Source organism: Streptopelia decaocto (genome assembly GCF_964273445.1).
Source record: "Streptopelia decaocto genome assembly, chromosome: 1".
NCBI lineage: Eukaryota > Metazoa > Chordata > Aves > Columbiformes > Columbidae > Streptopelia > Streptopelia decaocto.
In genome coordinates, this window is record NC_138663.1 from 124,750,724 (window position 1) to 124,772,422 (window position 21,699).

At 40.4% G+C, this 21,699-nt stretch overlaps 1 protein-coding gene across 3 annotated transcripts in view; it reads right to left on the minus strand.

Moving 5' to 3' along the window:
* JAM2 (junctional adhesion molecule 2) overlaps window positions 1-18,330 on the minus strand; it is a 38,934-nt gene extending 20,604 nt beyond the window's left edge. For all 3 annotated transcript variants that reach the window (XM_082068598.1, XM_082068599.1, XM_082068597.1), the window contains exon 1: window positions 18,019-18,330. In XM_082068598.1, the coding sequence (XP_081924724.1) occupies window positions 18,019-18,073 (55 nt within the window). In that variant the 5' untranslated portion in view covers window positions 18,074-18,330. The remainder of the gene's footprint in view (window positions 1-18,018) is intronic.
* Between the last annotated feature and the right edge of the window lie 3,369 nt (window positions 18,331-21,699).

Below are 21,699 nucleotides of genomic sequence, written 5' to 3' on the forward strand. Positions count from 1 at the left end.
CTCCAACAGTTAATAACAGGCAGGCAGGGCTCAGACCCACCACTCTTCCCAACCACATTGCTGTCAGCAGTCAGTGTTTAAGCAGCCTTCATCTTCCATCAGTTCTGCTTGGTGGAGTCTAACCTCCAGCAAACACACTGGAGAGAGATCCTGAGTATTCACAGCCTCTGCAAGAGTCTCCTCTGTTGGCCAAAGTCCTTCACCGATCTCTGAAACTGGTGATTTAGGCACCAAAACTTAGTGTGAAATAATTGGAGTAAACTCAGCTTCGTTAAGTGAACATAAACATAGCATTAAGAGTTCAAATTTTGGACCAGGGCTAGAAGAAGTTGTCCCACATCATGGGAAAAAACAGAAAGAGAAGCTCAGTCTTTCAGTTATCTCAAGTCACAAAATGTATTGAATTTTAAAGAATAATAATAGAGCAGGATTTATTTTGAGCAGAGTTTATTTGATTCACAAAAAACCAACCCTGTATATCTTCAGCCACAGAAAACAAATAAGGGAGTCCCCTGAAGGAGGAGTCCACAGAGTAGGAATAATAAACCCATCTAAACCCAGATGTGGAAAGCAAGTTTGTATTTTAATAGGTGTGATGTCACTGCATAAAGGGTGGTAACCTAAGAGAGAAGGCACATTTTCTGGCTGACCAGCTAAAGGGGTCTAGAACAGAAAAGGAACTTGAAGAGCTTCTCAGCCACCCCTTCACTTATGCAGTAGCTGTCAGCAGCACTTCTGTTGAATTTTGGAAACTGTTAGACTTAAACACAGCAAGTTATAGTCCTTCAGACTCTAGAGCTGCTACAATTCACTGAGACCTGGTGGCAACACTTACAGCTCTTGAGAATAGCTTAATGTGCTGTGAAATATGTGTCAAGATTTTCAACACTCTTATTGGCTAGTAAACATTGTAAATATTTTTAATCAAGTAAGAAAACCTGGGGATCATACACTATGTACACATAAGAGAAGCTTTTCTAGCAGCTTGAAGAAGCTGCTTTTAACAAATAAGTTTTTAGTCTTTACAATAAGGAAAACTGTTCCTCAATACAAGCAGATGCAGTGCTGGTGTTTCCTGGCACTACAAAGAAATTGTGCTAGTGTATCTGTGCTGGTACTGTTTCAAGCATTAGGAAAAAATATGGCTAGTTATTTTCACTCCTTAGACAGTACTAGAAATGCAGTATCTTGGTACTGACTCTTTGGAATGACAGAGATGCAGCAGAGGAAGCAAGCTTTTGGATACTCAGGAGGTTCAAAGAATAGAGGGGTGCAAGGAATAAAAGCTTACTGGCAGAGTAACACAGCTTAACTTTTCCTTATGGAGAAGGCGCTGCCTACAACATATATTTAGTAGTAACCTCATGAGAAGCCTTGTAATAAACCACAATTTATGTACATACCTGCTAGATTTTCCTCACCTCCTTTTATACAAGACCTCTCCTAACTCCTGACAATTTTTTTGTTCATGCAGAAATGGGCTAGGATTTTGGAGCAAAAGAGTGGGGATGGTGGGGGCAGAGGGAAGAAAACAGCTAAATCCAATATTTGGTTTGGCATCTCTTTTGGAAGAGCAGTTATTACAAAATTAAAATTCCATCTCTACAGCTGAGTATCTGAAACACACAAAATTGACCCTACTTCTGCTTCCAGCAAAACCAAAAAAAATTCCCCAAAACCCAAAGGCATTTTCCTCCTCAGCCAGGGCTCAGAGCCATGCACAATGGAGTAATCCTCCACTCCGTTTACTCTCCTGAGCGGAGCTATACATTTGAAGGCCAGCATCCAGATGGTAGGTCAGTTAGATATATAAATACACATGTTAAGTGTCTTTCTGGGAAGTCAGCAGATGCTGTCTTCACCTTCACCTTCTTTTATTAAAATTAAGGGCAAAACCAGTCAAATTAAAAAAAAAAAACAAAAAACAAAAAACAACACACTCTAAAGATACTCAGGTGAGACAAAGCAGTCAAGTTTTAAGGTATCCTGCCTGCAGGACCTCTATTTCAACAAAGCAAGGTGTCATCCAAAAGTGTACATAGTGTGGCTCCTTCAAACAGAAAAGCCTGACACGTAATAGATTGTTTCAGAAGAAAAAACAAAACAAAACAAAAAAGACACAAAACAAACAAACAAAAACCCCAACCCACTCACTCTGGCTAAAGTGACAGAGTTTAAATGGCCAAGCTGCTTAAGTTCAAGTAGTTTTTCTTGGGTTTACTACTTATTACATATCCAGAGGTCTAGAGCTTAATAGAAAAAAGTGCTATTTTGTTCAAATATAATAAAAATAAAAGCAATCCTTCATGCTCATCTGTTACAGAAAGTAGGTTTTAATCAGCTTCAGTAACCTTCATAGTGGACATCACACAAGAAACAGAATGCAGAACTGCACTTTCATTCAGCCAGGAGCTTTGCCAGAAAGTGATTAAGAGCAGGATTTCTACCCGCATTAAAAGCTGGTATTGGATGATCTGAGGAGCTCAGTCTCACCTGGGAAAGACGTCCCTGTGTTGAATGCCTCAACTATAGAGCAGAGTAGCAAAGAGGTTTTCATTTATTAGGCCAACCTAAGAAAGAGTTAATCCTTAGTTTTGTGTGTACTGTTTAGTGCAAACTGGAAGGCTAGCACACCAGCTGATGGTGCCTTTATTCTTAACTTTCAAGGTAAGCAAAAAAAAAAAAAAAAAATCTTGGAAGTAGTAAGAGACTGGAGTTTTCAGAGCCAATTACCTAAAGTTACCAGTAGTAATCTTAAGAGTTTAACATCATATTAATGATTCATTTCAGAGCAGAGCCCCAAGGACAGTTGGCCCTGGAAACACAAAACTGGAAGTGCCTGTAGAGGAGAAAGTAGGGAATAAAAATCAAGTGGCACAGGACAAGAAAGTAGGAGATTATTTAGGTCAGCCTTTCAGAAGAAACTGAACACAAAACCACAACAATTCCAGATAAACTGAACAACCTCCTAAGTGCTTTCAGCAGTCCCAACACTGAAAGACTACTGCAAGAGACGGTGTGGGCAATTCTGGGGGAAAAAAAAAAAAATATATATATATATAATTAATAATTAAAATGTAAAATTCAATTCCCTTCAAAGTTTTAGCTTGCCTCCTCTTTTTCAGTACACACAGAAGAGATGAACAGTTTGAATGCATAGCTTGCAAATGTTCAACGTAGCATGGAGTTTATCCCAACAGAGAGACAATTTGGGAAGCATGTGCTATTAGCCAAATAAATATTTATAGCTTGCACTTTCACAACACTCAAAACTCCACTACTCTTCTTGTCTCCATGGCAATTCATAGGTTGCTTCTGAAAGTGGGGGATGGGGTTTTAACCTAGTCAGGCTCTCACAAAAAAGCCTATTTTCCAGCCCTCTCCCAGTCCTGCCCAACATTGGTTTCCACAGCAACTCAGCAGCGGCTCAAAGGCAGTTTGTAAATGCAGCGCAAGCCTACAGCGGCTTCAGCTGCTGCTTAGCTTAAGATGCACCAGGATGCTGAGGATTTGTGTCTAGTACATCATGTTTCAACAGACCACAAGAATAGGCTATAGGAATAGAAGCCCCTCGCTACTACTGTCCCACCCACCTCACATCACACACTACAGAAAGGATCTGAAAAAAACAAACACAAAACAACACAAAAAACCAACACAAAACAAACAAAAAACCCCACAACAACCAACCAGACTTCCAGTTGCATTACTAGGTGTAACAATTCAGCAAAACACTTGCCTGTGCAAATAACTAGAGAAATTGTCATCAAATTATTATTAAATCAAAGCAAAGCAATGTACCCAGTACAAACTAGCAGGTTTCTCTGAAGTCAATAGTACTAGCCTGATTTAGATCAGCCGTAAAAATCAGCCCTGAATCACAAGATTGTAGTTGGGAAACTACAAGAAAGAAACGACCCATCCCCAGCCCCCCCCAACCCCCCCCAACATTCTGGCCCACAGTTTTGATAAAGATCTCTGAAGTCTACAAGGTTTAAGTGACTTTTGCTGGAACTGCTGAGCAATTTGAAAAAGGTAAACACTTTCAAAAGTCGTATTATTTATACACCTACAAATGCACACATTACTTATCTTAAAAAAGCCTGAAAACAAATTTATTTTACTTTCCAACTGTGCCAACCAGCATTAGTTACAGTTCCAGTAAAGACCATATGAAACTGGAGTCCCTGCTCATTCAGAACCAGTGAAGTCATTTATGCTCCCTCACTGTAGGCTCCCCTTTCCAGATGCCAGGAAGAACACCAAAACACTACAATTTTAAATCATTCTAAGTAAATACATTGTTATAGCAAAGGAATGTCTCTTCTTATTCATTTAAACTGGAACCAAGTTTCCTGTGCATCCTCAGTCCCTTCTCAAGTTTATAGCAGTTTTTCCCCGGTAGGTCTCCTCAACACTTCTACAAAGCAATTTCACTACAGAGGATGAGTAACCTATAAGTATGCATTAAGTTCTGGCTTCTAAAGGCATTGGAATAGCTAAGTAACCATAACTGTGCATTGCAAACAGATCTTAAGTAGTAGGTAAGATAGCTAATTGGACCAACCATGCTCAAATGTCCATTTTTGGCAAAGCATAATAAAGCCAAGTCAGCATTGTCACCTTATGACCCCCACTGAGGGGATGATACATCTGAAATACATTAATTGAAAAAAAAAGAGTTATCTCTGAAGCAAATATTGACCTATAATACACTTTATACTAATATGCAACAGATGTAAGAATAACTCCTTGTGGTGAATTTTTAAGAAAGGGCTTTACACAGGCTTTCTTCCATTCAATTTTTGCTGACTTTGGGACATGACTTCATTCTAGCTAGCATGTCCATTACCAAAATAAAAAAGTTAGAGCCTTTCCAAAAACAGTAGGATGCTCTTTAAATACAAATACTCAGCAAGAGCTTTGTGCAATGCTTTGTGAATTCCTGATTTCTGAGGAGATGTTTCCAGTAACTGGGGGTGGTGGTGGTGTTTTCACTTGAACAAATTTCACTCAAACCATGAATTTTAGGACTGCACCCTATTAATGAGAAACAGCACAGAATTCAGTCTTAAACTTTTTTCCTCCAGGCTACAGACCAGATTCTTTGCTAATATGAGATAGGAATACAATAACCACTTATCTCCTGGCCAAAATAATTTGGTGAACCCTTCCTAATAATCCAAATACAATTGCCAAATTAGCTCATCCTATTTTCATTCACGCATGATCTCTTACACTGCCAAGTTTGCTCAATTGTCTCTTCCTGCCAGAAGCAGCTATCAGTCATGTTTGATGACTATTACTTTCAATCAACATCATAGTTTACAGTAGGAATATGTATATATTTAGCCTAAATTCTACAGGCCTTTAACAGATAATTTAGTTATTTAATATCAAATTTTATAGAACCACCTTCCAGCACATTTGAAAAAGACTGAAGCTACTCCTTCAATTCAGTTAAGCCTGATAGTATGAAAAGGAGCTAGAACAAACAGAAGATGTTTTGCACACTTAAAGGAGAAGGGTGATTAGAAGAAATCCTCCGGAAGGTAGAGCTAGGAACAATAGGTCACAGTATAATAGGTGCCAAGTTTTCCTTAAAGGGGATGAAGAGGGCAAAAAAAAAAAAACCACAAAAAAACAACCAAACCCAAAGCAAATAACACAACAAAAAACAAACCCAGTACAGTCTTCATCACATTAAAAGCTAAACAAGCAAAACAACTCATGGGTATTCAGATCAGAAAACATTATAAGAACAACACTGGAAAGTTACACAGGAAACAGGAATAAACGTAAGAGTAACTCTGTGCTTTATTTATTTTTAAATCAAGCATAAATGTTAACCTGGTGATCATCACAGCTTTTCAGCAGAAGAGCTGTGTTAGGAGCCACATCCTCAAGAATATTAGGGTAAGGTTTGCTAATGGAACTCTGCTGCTTTGCATGAGAAGGAAAAGCTCAGTATGTGAGCTAATATTCAGAATTCACTGTTTTGCTGTTTTATGTAATAGGCTTTGTTTATCTTGTCTGCAGGTACTTAAACTACAGAAGTACCAGCTGTTTCACTTTCACAGATATGAACAAGCAAAAATGTCAGGAATTCTGTAATGCTGTGAAACTACAACAAAAAATAATCCAGGAGGCAGAATGATTTGTATGGAAGACAAATAGTCTTGTCAGTATTAAAGAGTCAATCTAGTCACAGTTCAGAGACAGAAATAGTACCAGGAACATGTAGAGGTAGGAATTTTTTACTTTTTAAGCCATGGAATGGAATCACACAGCACCTTCAGGATGGACAAGGGATCAGACCCAGCCAGCATGGGTTTAGGAGAGGCAGGTCCTGTCTGACCAACCTGATCTCCTTTTATGATCAGGTAACTCACCTGGTGGATGAGGGGAAAGCTGTGGATGTGGTCTATCTGGACTTCAGCAAGGCCTTTGACACTGTCTCCCATAATATACTCCTGCAAAAGCTGGTAGCCCATGGCTTGGACAAGTGTACTCTACGCTGGGTTAAGAACTGGCTGGAGGGCCGGGCCCAGAGAGTGCTGGTGAATGGGGCTGCATCTAGCTGGCGGCCAGTCACTAGTGGTGTTCCCCAGGGGTCGGTGTTGGGTCCAGTCCTATTTAACATCTTTATTGATGATTTAGATGAAGGGTTTGAGACCATCATCAGCAAATTTGCTGATGACACCAAGTTGGGAGGGAGTGTCGACCTGCTGGAAGGCAGGAGGGCTCTGCAGAGGGATCTGGATAGACTGGAAAAATGGGCTGATTCCAATGGGATGAAGTTCAATAAGGCCAAGTGCCGGGGGCTGCACTTTGGTCACAACAACCCCCTGCAGCGCTACAGGCTGGGCGCAGAGTGGCTGGAGAGCAGTCAGACAGAAAGGGACCTGGGGGTACTAATTGACAGGAAGCTCAACATGAGCCATCAGTGTGCCCAGGTGGCCAAGAAGGCCAATGGTATCCTGTCCTGTATCAAAAATAGCGTGGTCAGCAGGACAAGGGAAGTGATCCTTCCCCTGTACTCTGCATTGGTGAGGCCACACCTGGAGTATTGTGTTCAGTTCTGGGCCCCTCAGTTCAGGAAAGACATTGAAGTGCTAGAGCGAGTCCAGAGAAGAGCAACAAGACTGGTGAAGGGACTTGAACATAAGACCTATGGGGAGAGGCTGAGGGAGCTGGGGTTGTTTAGTCTAGAGAAGAGGAGGCTTAGAGGTGACCTCATCACTCTCTATAACTACCTGAAGGGAAGTTATAGCCAGGTGGGGATTGGTCTCTTCTCCCAGGCAGTTAGCAATAGGACAAGGGGGCATGGGCTTAAACTCTGCCAGGGGAAATTTAGGCTGGATATTAGAAAGAAATTCTTTACAGAGAGAGTGGTCAGGCATTGGAATGGCCTGCCCAGGGAGGTGGTGGACTCGCCGTCCCTGGAGGTTTTTAAACTGAGATTGGACATGGCACTTAGTGCCATGATCTAATAAACGGACTAGAGTTGGACCAAGGGTTGGACTCGATGATCTCTGAGGTCTTTTCCAACCCAGTCGATTCTGTGATTCTGTGATTAGGTGCCCTTTTTTTTTTTCCCAAATAAACCATATCTGACCAAGGATTCAGCCTCCTGGGTCACTTTCTTAAGTGCAACTTAGTGCTTTAAAGTCTGGTGGTTAAAATGGCTACATCTGGAATACTCTACAGCACACATAAAACAGAATATCAGCAAGACACTTGTGTTATATTTCTAAAATACATGTTAGAGTCAACAGATAATAGATCGACACTTTTCATGAAAACATGACTCCCAGATAGGCATAACCACTACTTTAAACTACTGGTTTGCCATCTGCTTTGCCCACTTCTGTCCATACTCCTTTTACAACCAACTGCTCATGAGATATTGATGCTGTAGAAACCTGTGTAATGCTATTATTGCTTAAACTGAAGTTTCCTTTAGAAATAAGGCTAAATAATACCACTTTAAAGGTGCTTATGCTTCTCAGGTCAACCAATTTCAGTTTAAGGATCTCTCTTTCAGAAAGGTGGCTGAGAAACAGGCCAAGGACTATGCTGGCAAACAGATTATACAAGCAAATGCAAATCAGCATAAGCACAGTGGTCACGTGGAACTCAGACACAAAGGTTTCAGAGTTCAGGTCTAAATTCACAGAAAAATGTATTTTAGTGAGAAAAGGATTTGAGAATATTTGCATATTTATTACCACTGTTTTTGCAGGATTGAGCTTCTTGCACTGAGCCTGCATGGTACAGCATCAGCAGAGCTATGAGTGGCCAAGAAATAAAGAAAGGGAACCAGATGGCTTGTTGAATAATAGATTGCTACCAACGTTTCTCTTCTAGAAGAGGTACTCATCACCAACTAAGTAAAAGTTTAACGGTTCTGCTGAAAGCTTCAAAAGAAGGGCAAATTCCTCCTTACGCCTTCCCAATATTTCCTTAATATCTTGTAAAATCTAATTTCTGCTGGAATCCATAAGTACAGCACTGCTTCGGTAACAAAGAGCAGCTCTGTTCCTTGCCCATCCTGTCCTACCTTCAAGCTGCTCTTTTGCTTTGAGGTTGGGGGAAGCATACACGGACATATACAGTCAATTGTTAAAGATGCCAGTAAGATCCAAATTCAACTTTACCCCTCAAAATATTATAAGACATTAAAACCAGTTGTGTTCAGAGTTTACCAAATTCTAGGCTGATCCTAAATACTGACTTATTCCCAGCTTTCCAAAGTGAGCTATAAAAGAGTTTTTTCATTCAGTAGATCTTGTTACATAGTCTCTTCTTTTAGGTTCTATCATTTTAATAGAAAACAAATTATGTCTTAAAGTTTCATGACATTTTCATGAGAAAATATAGGTTTTCTGTGACTTTTTTGTTGGACTGAAGGCTAGCTTTAAATGGTAAGAAAAAAAACTGCGTAGCTCTGATGTTCCATAGAAGACACTAGGTTTAAGTAAAGAAAAATGTTCTGTACCTGAAAGCCTGTACATACAAGAACTAGCCATCCCTCTCCTCTTTCTCTATTTACATAGCCTTCAAAATCATTGAATAAACTGTAAGTTCAAATGCTTACAAAGAGACACCATTTCATTCTTCTCTCCCAAAAATCAGCAACTGTGTGTGGATTGTTACAGCCTTGAGGACTCGGCTAGAGATACAACTGGAACACAAATGAAATAAGAAATAGAGTATGCAGTGACAGGGGAAAAGTAGAGCTGAAAACAACTTTTTAGTTAGTCTCTCTCTATACAGCTTCCCCAGATGACTTTTATCCCCCAGAACATTATTTATTGAAAGGCACCAAAGAAAGAATGCTATAAGTACATTAACTTTTGGAGGTACCCCTGAGCCATCATTTCAACAACACCAAACACACAGAAAGAACAGAATCACATTTGCTTTTTATGCCTAATACATTTCAGAAGACTCCTGTATCACTTTATTCAGACAGCACTAGTTGATGTCCAGGATTTAAGTCTTGTTCACAAAAGAAAAATAAATAAATAAAGCAATTGACTTACAAATGGAATTATGTGAATGCCTCTTAAATTGCATGGCAAGTAGCAAAACCACACACTAATGCAGCCCAAGGGGACACTTCTTGATGACTCAGCAGACTTCCACTATAGCCACTTCTGCTTGCTTCTCCTTACCTCCTCTCCAAGGCATTGACCTTGATGTTACCAGTGAATCTGAAGTGTCTGAATTTGCTTGTGTCGTTAGTCACTCCAATACAACAACAGCGTAATCTTAAAAATCTTATGAGCCCTTAACTACCTGGCTGTCCCAACCCTTCCTCTCTCTTACATTTGCAGATGCTGTACTGCTCTATTCCAATATTGAAATATTTATTTTCCTTTCAGAAGCCTCTCAAATGATTATGACATTCTTGTGTATCAGTGAATCACATTACACCAGGGAGGACCATTATGTTGGTAAACAGAAGGCAACGACAGCATTCACTGCAAGATACAAAGAATACTCAAATACTGACTAAAAATAAAACATTTACCTTCCACATAAAAGTATTTACTGACATTTAAATTGAAAGCTACCAAGTCTTCTGGAAGATTAAAGACTTTTTCTGCACAAAGTCTTCCAACATCTAAGCACTGCTATTAATGATATTTTAATTGGACTTTACACAGACATTAGAGGAGAAAGAAAAAAAAAGAGACACCCCCCTTCCCCGCCTTCCAAGAAGAACCCTGTGATACATGCTTGTTCTTTAAAGAAAAACAGGGGAGATGGACAGACCAAAAAAAAAAAAAATCCCCAGTCAACAAAACACAACTCAGCAACATTTATCAGGTGCTTTTGTTTCTGAACAGTGTTAAGCAGATACCAGTGATGTCTTCAGTTTTAGAGGTAATCCTCCTCTACTTAATTATTCCTACAGCTAGGAGTTGCAAATGTTTGAAAGAGGCTGGAGTTGTTTATGTGCAGCATAAGTCACTGATTAGTTATAATCTTCTATGTCTCAAGCAATTAAATATATGCATTTATCTGTTAGAAGTTACTAAAATTTATACCCTGTTCCACATCCTGGCATATAACATCTTAACTGGTGAGACATCACATTAAAATGCATTTAACTCAGTAGCAGCAGCATTTAAAGAATTTTCAATCATGTCACATGTATTACAGAAAATAGATTTCTGCTTAGAATTAACTTGCATAACTTAAGAGTTAACTTAATTGATGCACACTCCTCTCATGCAGCATGGGCCTGACCTTCCCCCAATCTACATTTTTAAAACGTTCAGGCTCTCAGGCAAGCCCAACACTGTAACACAGTCCATCAGACGCAGCAGAGCTCTGCACCATGAGATCGGTGGCTCAGAGTGTCCCAGCCAATGGCTGCAGCCAGCAGCCCGCCACAGGCCTTGGAACACCAAACCCCACACTTCTCATCCCCAGCCACTGTGCCCTCTCAGATTTTTCTGTATCTAGGCAGGGAAGCAGCCTCTCCAAATACACAAATATAGCCCTTTGTTATTAAATACATGGAACAGCTTGCTTGAATCCCAGTTTCAGAAGAGCTCACCACCACCAGCTTGAATGGTGTCAAAGCTACAACAAAGCCCTGTCACATCCCCCATAATCCCAGTCAATCTGGCACAAGGGTACATAAAACAAGAGCCATAAATAACAAGCCAAGAGTTTAAGAGAGAATTTTTCACCTCTGTGGTTGACTAGCTTAAAGACTGGAAGAGGGGTACAAAAATTAGTTAAGTGTCCCAACAGTCAAAGGGTGAAGAACAAATATTTACTTTCTAAGACCATTCTATAAAAACAGAGAAGGTACTGGAGCACAAAAGCTAGCCATAGAATGCACCTAAACTCACCTATGCCTTCCACAGGTATCATTATAGATTATGTATTTTCACTCATTTTTTCAATACAGCCACTAGAAGGCTTCAGCTACGAATCAGGACCTCCCAGAGACAGGTACTGTCTGTACATTCAAGTGGTAAACTGCTGTCAAACTCACATAATATGTATTCAGACTCCGGTTTCTATATCGTTTCCTTATATGTTTACAAGTATGACAAGCACAAAGACTTCTCCAACTCTAAGCCAGCTCTAGCCAACATAAAAGTCCTTAGAATACAACCCCCAGGAACTTCTCCCAGGTCATACTGGGCACTTTCTGCAGACTGACAATCAATACATAATCATTTTTGTTTCTTTATTATATTAATTTGAGCAAAAAAATGTGCGTTCTATCATCACCTCTAAGCACTATGCTTGCAGTTTGTGAACAGCAAAGATAGCCCTTATTTTTAACATTATCTGGTATCAAAACAACCCTATAATATATTGCTTTCCATCCAGACAATAATATGTTTTGTTTCCCTTTGAGTCTGATCCAGTGGTTTTCATGGGCTTGAGGGCATGTTCAACCCTTAAAAAGTTAATCCAAACAAAAGCTATGTAATTTTATCTATTGAAACTTCATACCTGTAGGATCTGTTCTTTCCATCTCAAGTCTGACCATTTCTTTCTTTTTCAAGTAGCCACAATCAAATTGTAGCTATTTCAATACAAGTTTCATCTTCCTGTCTCTTACTGAAAGCTGTTAAATTTTGAACTTGTAAAAAGCAAGCACTCAAAAAAAGCTTACTACCAATTTTCCTACCATGTTTTCCCCTGCAAATAATCTTTGAGAGAAAGTGGATGCCTGCTTTAATTTCTATTAAGCAGGAGGGGTTACAGACCCAGTAGTGGTTCAGCAACTACAGCTGTTGTTTGGAAATTGTTATTTTCCCCACCTTCCTTCTCCAAAAGCTCCTGGACCTCCCAGTGCGTGTTAGAAACTGACAAGTGAACAAGACCAGATGTTCAGCTGCCAAGCTCACCTTCTGCTTGGTTTAAGACATTTTATATAAGCACTTGAGTACTCAATGATATACTGTGAGAATAGAGGTGACACAACTCATCGGAGCCTTCCAGAAAAAAGAGTGGCTTTGGAAATACAGGTGAGCACAAGCACTGGCAATCATCCAAATACTCCTCCAGCCTGATCTGCTGTCTCATTCTCTGAAATACATATTCATTTCTCTAAAACAAAACCAAAACACAACAGTATTTAGATAAATGAAACAAATCATCTGTCTTGATTACAAGACACCATAATATTTGCTTCAAGCTTCCTGTGGTGGAATTACAGCACAATAATGTACAACGCTCTGAGGAAGACATGACAGGCTTTTCTGCAGAAAAGTTTTGTTAGAACTGATAGTTCTTTGAAAAGTACTGGGGATAGGAAAAGATACCCCAGAAAGTAAAACTATAACAAAGCTAGCTTTACAAAATTGGGGGTAGGGAGAGGGAAGGAGGAAGGAGAGCTAACCAGAACAGAATTAATTACTGGTAAATGAATTGCCTTTCACCTTCCACATAATACTTCCCTCAGTTTCCATTAAAGTGCTCACCTCATCATAAATTAGCCACTAAACTAGAAAGTTATAACTTGTAAACCATCTGTTTTCCCACATACATGCAATAGTGCCACAAAGTTATCACAGTGGAGAAGAAAAACCCCAACCAGCCAAACATGAAAAACCAGCAATAAGTTAGTTCATCGTATACATCCACAGGGACACTATTTTAAGATTTTTTGTTGTTGTTTGAGATCATTGTATAACTTCAAGGGAACCTTAATTTAGCCATTCCATATGGCCCTGGCAAATAGTCTGCAATGACAAATACAAATGTCTCGCTTGTGCTTCAATTATTTTGATATATAATATATTTATACTGTGATGTGGACACTTCTGGCTGTGTGAACGTTTCTTAGGAATCTTCCTTTACATAAGCATTTACACTGAAGTCACCTCTAACATTGCTAAGTACAACATTAAGCCTTACTTTGAGAAAAGTATTCCTAAAAGGGATTGCCAGCTGCAAGGAACTGATGATAAACAAACTGTCTTCAGAAGCACTCCAACAGAAAGACAACATTTTGAGTGTTGATGGACTCAAAGTAGATCACACCGTATGTAAACTTCAAAATCCCAATTTCAGAATTAAATTACCAGTTCTTCCTGCCCCTCCAAAAGCACCAACAACCCATACCTACAAACCCCACCACAACAAGGAAAGCTTGCTTACTGCTGCTGCAGAAGATTAACATGCATGTCGCGTCCATGTTTAGTGAAGAAATATCACTATTCTTATGTGAAATTATGAGAAAACTGGATTTTTTTTTAATATCAATTTTACAAGAATATTCTCCCATACGTAAGAAGAGTACTTCCCTCTTGTGACCACCAGCAGTTGAGAAGAAACTAAAGTACTCAGGGCACAAAGCCTTCTCTAACATTTTTAGCTCACTTCTTTAAAACGGGGTCTGCACACTCCCCCAATCGCATTTGGGTTAGTCAGTGGATGCAGACCAGTTTGGTAGCTCTAAGTCACAAAAGATGATGCCACATGTTTTGTGAAGTCAGTCAGCTAACAAGTAGAGGTAAAGTCGAAGTTCAACTACTTGTGAGTTCTTACATTTGTGATGTCATCAGCTAGTTTCTGCAGCAGAACCTGGCAGCTACCATGCTGCTGCCAAAGCAGTCTGCAGTAGGAAATCTAGGTATAATACAGGAAACAATTGGAAAAATATCTTTGTGTAATTCAGCTAAATAGCCAATGAGAAGACCTCATCCAGGCTCAATTAGATCTGCTAATCACAGTGGTAGTTTTAACTCTCATTATTAATGCCAGATGCCCTACGCTATTCCTAATTACCAGAAATACATGTCCTATGACACAAACAAAGAATTATTGCAACATTAAAGATAAGACAACAGGACCTCAGAGGCCAAGTGACAGCAAAAGCAAGCCCTCTGCTTGCATACGTCCACCTTAAAGAGAAGAAAACAAGGAATTTCAGTTGTCTTGACATGACACTTCCAGATACATTTCCTGTCTCCTGTATGCAGTGGGATAAGACAGTTACCCTCATTTTTAATTTGCACATCCAATAGCAGGCTGCGGGGCCAGTAACCTGAACTAAGGATACCACAGGGGCAGCCAGGGACCAGCTCACTCTGCCTCTGCTCTGCTGGAGATAGAGAGAGGAGAGAGACAAAGCCATTACCACAAAACAGCATGGCTTCTGGCTGAGGCCTCTTAGAAATCAAAAGCCCCTTCCAAGTAGCATGCTCAGGTTTAAGGGAAATAGTGCAACTTGCTCAAATGCAGCAAAGGCCATGATTTCCAAGAGACATGCCAATAACTCACAGCCAAAGTCTCTTCTGAGCCCTGAGGATCTAACCAAGAAGCTGAAGTTATGAAGGTTATAACAAGATAGAGAGAAGAACATGTCTCCCTTTCAAAGACAGGAAGGTCTTCCAACCAAGTCCTCAATTTTTATCAATTTTAAAATCATTCAGGCATCTCATGCAGTGTCACCACAGTCATAATAAAAAAAAGTTAGGCTGAACATTATAAACAAGCATTGCTTTTCTGTAGTTAATTTTCATTTGTCTGTTTATATTTAAGAAGCTTATTGTCATCTCACAGCCTATGTTATGATGTCTAAGAGTATGTGCAGGTTTGTAGACCACTAATGGCCTAAGGAATATTGCGCCTCAACTGAAACAGCAAGAGAAATAACTTTCCTTTGATGTCTCTTCCACCCAGTTTCTCTCCAAAAAATAAGCAGAGTGGTTTACAGTATTATGTTGTACAGACATTACTAGAGAATTATGCGGTCTTAGAAATTTTCCATCTCACCTGAATATGGACTCTAAATTAGAAATCAGAGTAAGTCTCTAACAAGTTAATCCAGCAAATGAAGAGGGTTCAACAGAAGACTAGGGATTGACAATATTCTCAATTTTGAGTACACCAGTTGTACATCACACATAATCAGGAAAGCATAGTTTAAAGACTCGCACTGCCGATTCCTACAGCCAGCTCAGTCCTGCTTTATGATATCGTTTTGTGGGTGCAGGGAAGATGCAAAAGGCTTTTTTGGTCTAGAACCTCTGTATCTGGTTGAAAGATTCCTGAGCATTAAGGAGCGGGTTTTTTTAAGCCAAAAATAAACAAACAATCAAACCCTCACCTTTTTTACTGCTCAAACTACCTCAGCGAGCTCCATCAAACAGGAAACTATTTATTGCCTCTGCATTGTCCTCAGACAGACACATTGTACTGGATTTGCTTCCAGCATCACCAGCTTAAGTCTAATTTCTAATGTACACTAACACAAGAAAAATCATATCCAGAAACTTCACAAAAATGTCAGTTCATCAGTACGTACCATCTCTTCCAGAGTAGTCACAATGATTCATAACAATCATCTCTGTACATTTTCTAACTGCCTCCTCAATAGAGCTCACAAGTCTTCCTCTGTGGCACTTCTTAAAACTTCTCAAATAACATGTTTCAGGAGCTCATGCTGACAGATAATGTGACTGAAGACCTCCAGTCCCCTTGCTTTCCCCTAAATTAAAGGTGAAAGGGAAGCTTTAGCTCAGAGAAGCCACTATTGCTGCAGGTCAATATTTCTTAGTAGGTTCTTACTGAAAAGCAATCCAAACCTTATCTACCTCAGCACTGCTGTGGCTATGCTGACATCCTTTGACCAGCTTATACAGCTCCTAACTTCTGCAGCTAAACTACCAAGCAAGTTCTCTAGACCTGCTCCATAATATAATGTTCACATGCTTCAAGTATCACCCACTGCTTTCTTTTCCTCATTAGCGTCTGCCCATTCTTCATGGCACATTGGGCCCCAGTCCCACATAAGAGGCCACTCAGCCCATACATCTGACTCAGTCTTATTGTTCACGTGAACATACTCCAGCTACAGGAGCAGCAGCAGACTCTCAACTGCCTGGATTTCTGATTTCTGCCTGGATTTCCTCTGGCTCACACACACAATCTGCATTTGCACTCCCACCTACAGTCACTTTCTTCATGTGACGACTTCTTATCAGCACCTTGCTTGTAAACTTTCACTCCACCTGGTGTTTCTTAGGAAGTGGGACAGGAAGAAGGAAAAAAAAAAAAAAAAAAAAGTAAGTCTGACCACAATGTAGGCACCAGACTTTGATCCACTGTACTGCTTCCAAACCACCCTCTCTCTTTTCCTCACTGGTCCAAACCCACACTGCAAACAGACACAACTAACCAGAAAGCTGAGCAGCCTGAAGACACTGAAACCTGTCACCAAAAAAAAAACCACAGCAGCCTCACTGCTCAGAAATACCCATGCAACTAACCAAAAAAAAAACCAAAAAACATTTTTATTTACTACATGAAAGAGAAAAATCTGTGCTATCTGCCCATCTAACAGCCCAAGATTTCCGTAAGGTCTCATAGAAGCAAAGAGAAAAATTGCCATCAAACTGAAGACCTAACAGACACACATCACTTCAAATCTCTGCTTGACAAGATTCATCCCTCCTCTGCAAAAAAGGAGTTTACACACACATGTTTCTGTTAGGTAAGAAGGAATGAAAGGTAAAATACAAAACATATCCGCCATCAGCACTGTGGATGCCCGACATCCACAACAGAGTTGAGAACCCATCCCACTGTGGTTCCTGGTGGTCACTTCACTGCAAGACTGTGCTACACAATCCTTTTCAGAACACAATTTCTGTGTACAGCTTCTTTCCCTAAAATACCAGCAAGACACAAGAAGCATACAACAGGAGCACAGTAAGACATGATCTGAAAGTGACAGCATTATCATATGACTGGCACTGTTAACACTGTATATTAATTCACTGTTTCTTCACAGGTATGTGGCCTCACGATCCATTTTTTATTTCAGTGTGCTCTCTGGGTGGGGCAACTTTTGTCAACTTATTTTAACGTCTTCTCTGCCCTCCCCGCCTTTTGTTTTTTAATGAGTTAGACAGGAAAACCACAAAAACATTAGAAACATAAGTCTGTTCTGAAGCTGCAACATGCAGCACTGGCACCAAAAAGCATGCTTCCATCTCCTTCTCATTCATCTTGTAGAGGCCATTAAAAAAGCAAACTACGCAGCCTGCATCCTAAAGTTTGCATCACTGCGGAAACCCACTAGCTTGCGCTGAAACAGGCCCGGCTTAAACAGGTTACATCTGGGTAAAAACAAGAGACACATGGAAATAATCAGCGCGCACTCCCCCAGCTGCAGCGAACGAGGCGTTCGCTTTTATTTCGCTGTTGGAGACAAGACTTGGCTCCTCTCGCTCCGAGGGCGAAGGAGGGGAGAGGACATCCCGCCGCGGTCCCCTCGCCCTGAGCGCAGGCTCCCTGGGCTGGGCAGCGCTGCCGCGGGGGCGGGCGCAGCTCTCGGCAGCCAGAGCCCGGGAGGCGGCCGGGTGACCCCCCGGCCCGAGCCCTCTCCTTCTCCCCTTCAACACACCCACCCCACCCACCCACACTTCAGGGGAACCACCACCCTGGCGGCCGGGGCGCCGCCGGAGGGAGCGGTGCGCGATAGCCCCCACGCCTGCTCCGCGGGGAAGGGACGCGGCCACTTACAGCTCAGGACCCCCAAGTAACCGAGTAGCAGCAGACGGAGACCGCGACTCGCCATCTTCCCGGCAACAGCCGCTCCCCACCGGCGGCAGCGGCTAATAACGGCCGGGCGACGCCGGCGGGGCGTGGGGCGCGGCCGGTGGGGGGGGCGGCCCGGTTCGGCCTCGGCTCGGACCGGGGGAGCGGGGCGGCGCCCCGGGGGCCGGGGGCGCTGCAGCGCAGCAGGTGCGGCAGCCCCTTCTTCCGCCACCCCGAAAACTTTTATGATGTCCGAGAGGGCGCCTCCCCTCCCCGCGCCGGCTCCAAGCGCACGGAGCCGCGGCTGCTGCGCTTTGGCCAGCCCGGCGGGCGGCAGCTCCGCCCCAGTTCCGAGCGCATCGCTCTCCTCTTCATCCTCCTCATCCTCGCCGTGGGGCCGACTCGGTGTCCCCGCGCATTCCGGGGCTGTGCCGTGCCGTGTTCGGCAGCTCTCAGCTCCGATTTATTTATTATTTATTTATTTGTAAACTGTGAGATCTTCACAAGCTCAAGGGCATTTGTTGCAACAGAATGAACTTTTAATTCCGAAAAGCTTAAACATCTCGGAGAAGACCATAGTCCCTGTTGGTACATTTCCAGAAGTTAAATTCACCCGGGGTGGTAGTAGGAATGACAGGGTGAAATCACGAAACAACAATGTAAATGTTGTGGGTGAAAAGGGCACGATGGGGCACTGTTTTAAGTGGCAGACTTAAAACACGGTCACAGTGACTCCTGGTGCCTGTGCAGCTCCACTGGACAAAATCTCGCCAGTCTCACGGCACACCCGTTAACGAGCAGACGATGGACTACACGGTGACCTTCAAAGCTGTTTTTATTAATAGTTTATGCCAGTCTGGGAGATTCTTGATTAAATATACAGGAGGTGTAATGGCCTTTTAAATTTATGAATCAAGGAAAGTTACTCATTGTGACAGTTAATAGTATATCTGAGCAGCTTCTAATGACATCTTAAAAATACCTTACCACTGATGTAATACAGTTCTGTTACAAGAAAAATATCATAAGTATTTCTTTGATAATCAGAACAGGACCATTGGCTATATTTTGTTAGACTGTAGCAAAATGAGTAAAGTTTATTTATAAATAGAATCTCTAACATCTATTTTAATGGAGACTGAAGAAGTAGGATGCCATGATAATCTTCATGTCAAAATCTTCTTAGCTTATTTTTCATATGCAAAACCATACATAAAATACAAGTAATATAGGGTGTTTCAAAAAGATGGACCTAATTTCAAATGGATAGTGATTTCAACTTGGGTCCATCTTTTCGAAGCACCCTGTAGTTCTGCAAAAAAAAAAAAAAAAGCATATATATGTATGTCCAGTATATATAAACAGTATAATGGTGACATGTGTTTAATAAAATCAAAACTGTTCCAGAGGCAACAGAAAAGTTATTTATTTCATGTGGCCCAGCACATTGTAACTTTAAGCATATACAAAGTTTCATTGATTTCAGTGGCACTGCTTTACTGTTTAAAGCCACATGGTGATAGAAACCTTGTGTTGATATGAAATTTAAATGTATGGGAGGAGCCTGGTGGAAAAAGATCTAGAGGTGCGGAATGTTAAGAAATGACAGTATGGAATTAAATTAAGGGTTAGCTCATAAGATGACTGCTAAAGCTGGTGTAATGACAATGAATTGTTGAGGAGGACGAAGAGATGCATCACGAGGAGAAGGTAACCCGTTAGATGATGGGATCAAGTTTAGGCTACTGCAGTAGTTCTTCCACCACAGTGAACACTCAGGTCCAAATACATAGACTTATATATAAGGTTTAATTTGGATTTCATTAGTAAGACTCATGTCACGGTATATCTACTTAAATGTGTATAAGCAAGAGGTCAGAGTACAGTTGCTTTTTATTTTTTATTTTTTTTTTTTCCCCTGTTCACTGTTTTGTTTCACTTGCAAGTGAAGCAAATACCCAGTGTACAGGGTTGTCTCCCCAACATTCCTCTGACTCTTCCTAGTACAGTTTCACAGTACTTTCACAGTTTCTTTACATTCCCCTTTTTTTTGTTTAGCAACATCTGGATCGTGGTTTCTCTGCGTGCTTTATACAACTGCAGGAAACACCAGCAATTACATGTGAGTATTCTGAATGCATTTACAGATATATTAGAAAAATGTTGTAATGCATATAGTTCAGTTAGTATATATACTTTTTCTGTATGTACTTTGCTGAACAACGGTATTCTTAAAAATACTGTTAAGTACTTTGTTAGAAGAGCACAGGACTACTATCCGTATTTTTAATCTTTTAAAGTTAAATGCAGTAAAAATATTTTCCTTAAACAGCACATAGAGACAAACATGGAAAAATTTGAGATGCTCAGTTTAACAGTTATTCTTGGAGAGCTTTCCATAGAGACTCCTTTTTAGAATAATAAAAATAGTCTATGATTAACATCTGCACACAGAATGCCAGTCAAGAATAGCTATCTTATTTTGTAATAACTATTCTAGTTAAGTTCTTTGTATAGAAAAGCCTTTAAGAATTGTGTGGAAGTGCAACATGATTTCAAGACTCAGATGCTTCTTAATGATCTCAATAACTCATAAACTGAAAGATTACCCTCAATTCAATAAATAATATTTTAGATAAATCTACATTCTTGTATTGCAATGGAATACTTTCTCCTTTTAATGAAATTTTCTATTGCAAATATGGAGTGCTGACGATAATCTGTTCTAACAATACAACTTTACCTATTTTATTATGTTACCGTCACTCTGTTAAAGAGCTCTGTGAAAAAAACAGTTTTGAAAAATAATTGGGAAAAATTCTGTGAAACACTATAAGCCAAAATTCTGACTCTTCACTTTGGGAACATTTCATTTTTCGTAGCTATAAGATGACAAAAATGAATACAGATAAATTAGCCTACATTAAGAAAATACTCCTGTTGGTGATTCCCCTACTCAGAACAGGTTTTATTTTGCAGGTGGAACAAAACCAAATCACCCTGGATTGATTTTTCTGCACCTTGCATGCTGATTTCCAGAATAACTTTGAGGTATAATAATAAAATAAATAATAATAATAATAATAATACCCAGATATTTAAGAGAGGAAGTTTATAATTGCTCTTCTCAAAAACATGCATAGGATGGGGGAAAGTAGTGTGCTACAAGAAGACAACTGGCATTTAAAATAAAACTTAGAAGAGTAAGATGTTAATTCCTATGTAATCATGCATCTGTCATGGTTTACACATACCAACTAGAAGACAGCCATGGGAGAGCTAATGAATATTCATACTTGCACCACCATAAAAAAAACAACCAACCAAAACCAAACAAACAACCAAACCAAAACAAAAACAAACCCGAAGTTTAATGAAAGGCAATACTGCCCTAATATATCCCATTCAGGCATAAACCTGACATATCTCACGTTTACTCTTTGAATTTAGTGTAACCCTATTGAATTTACCCATTGAAGTAGTGTAACCCTAATGTCATGTATGCAAGTATGTATTTGTTTATTCTGTTGATAGGCAGGTAGTATGGGTGTATGATGATCTGTGAGTAGCTCATCTCTTGTTTGCAGAGTGAAACGTCAGTGAAAACATCGAAGACTACAGTTCTGAACTACTTTTTTTCTTCCTGTGCTTTCCTAAGTTAATTGT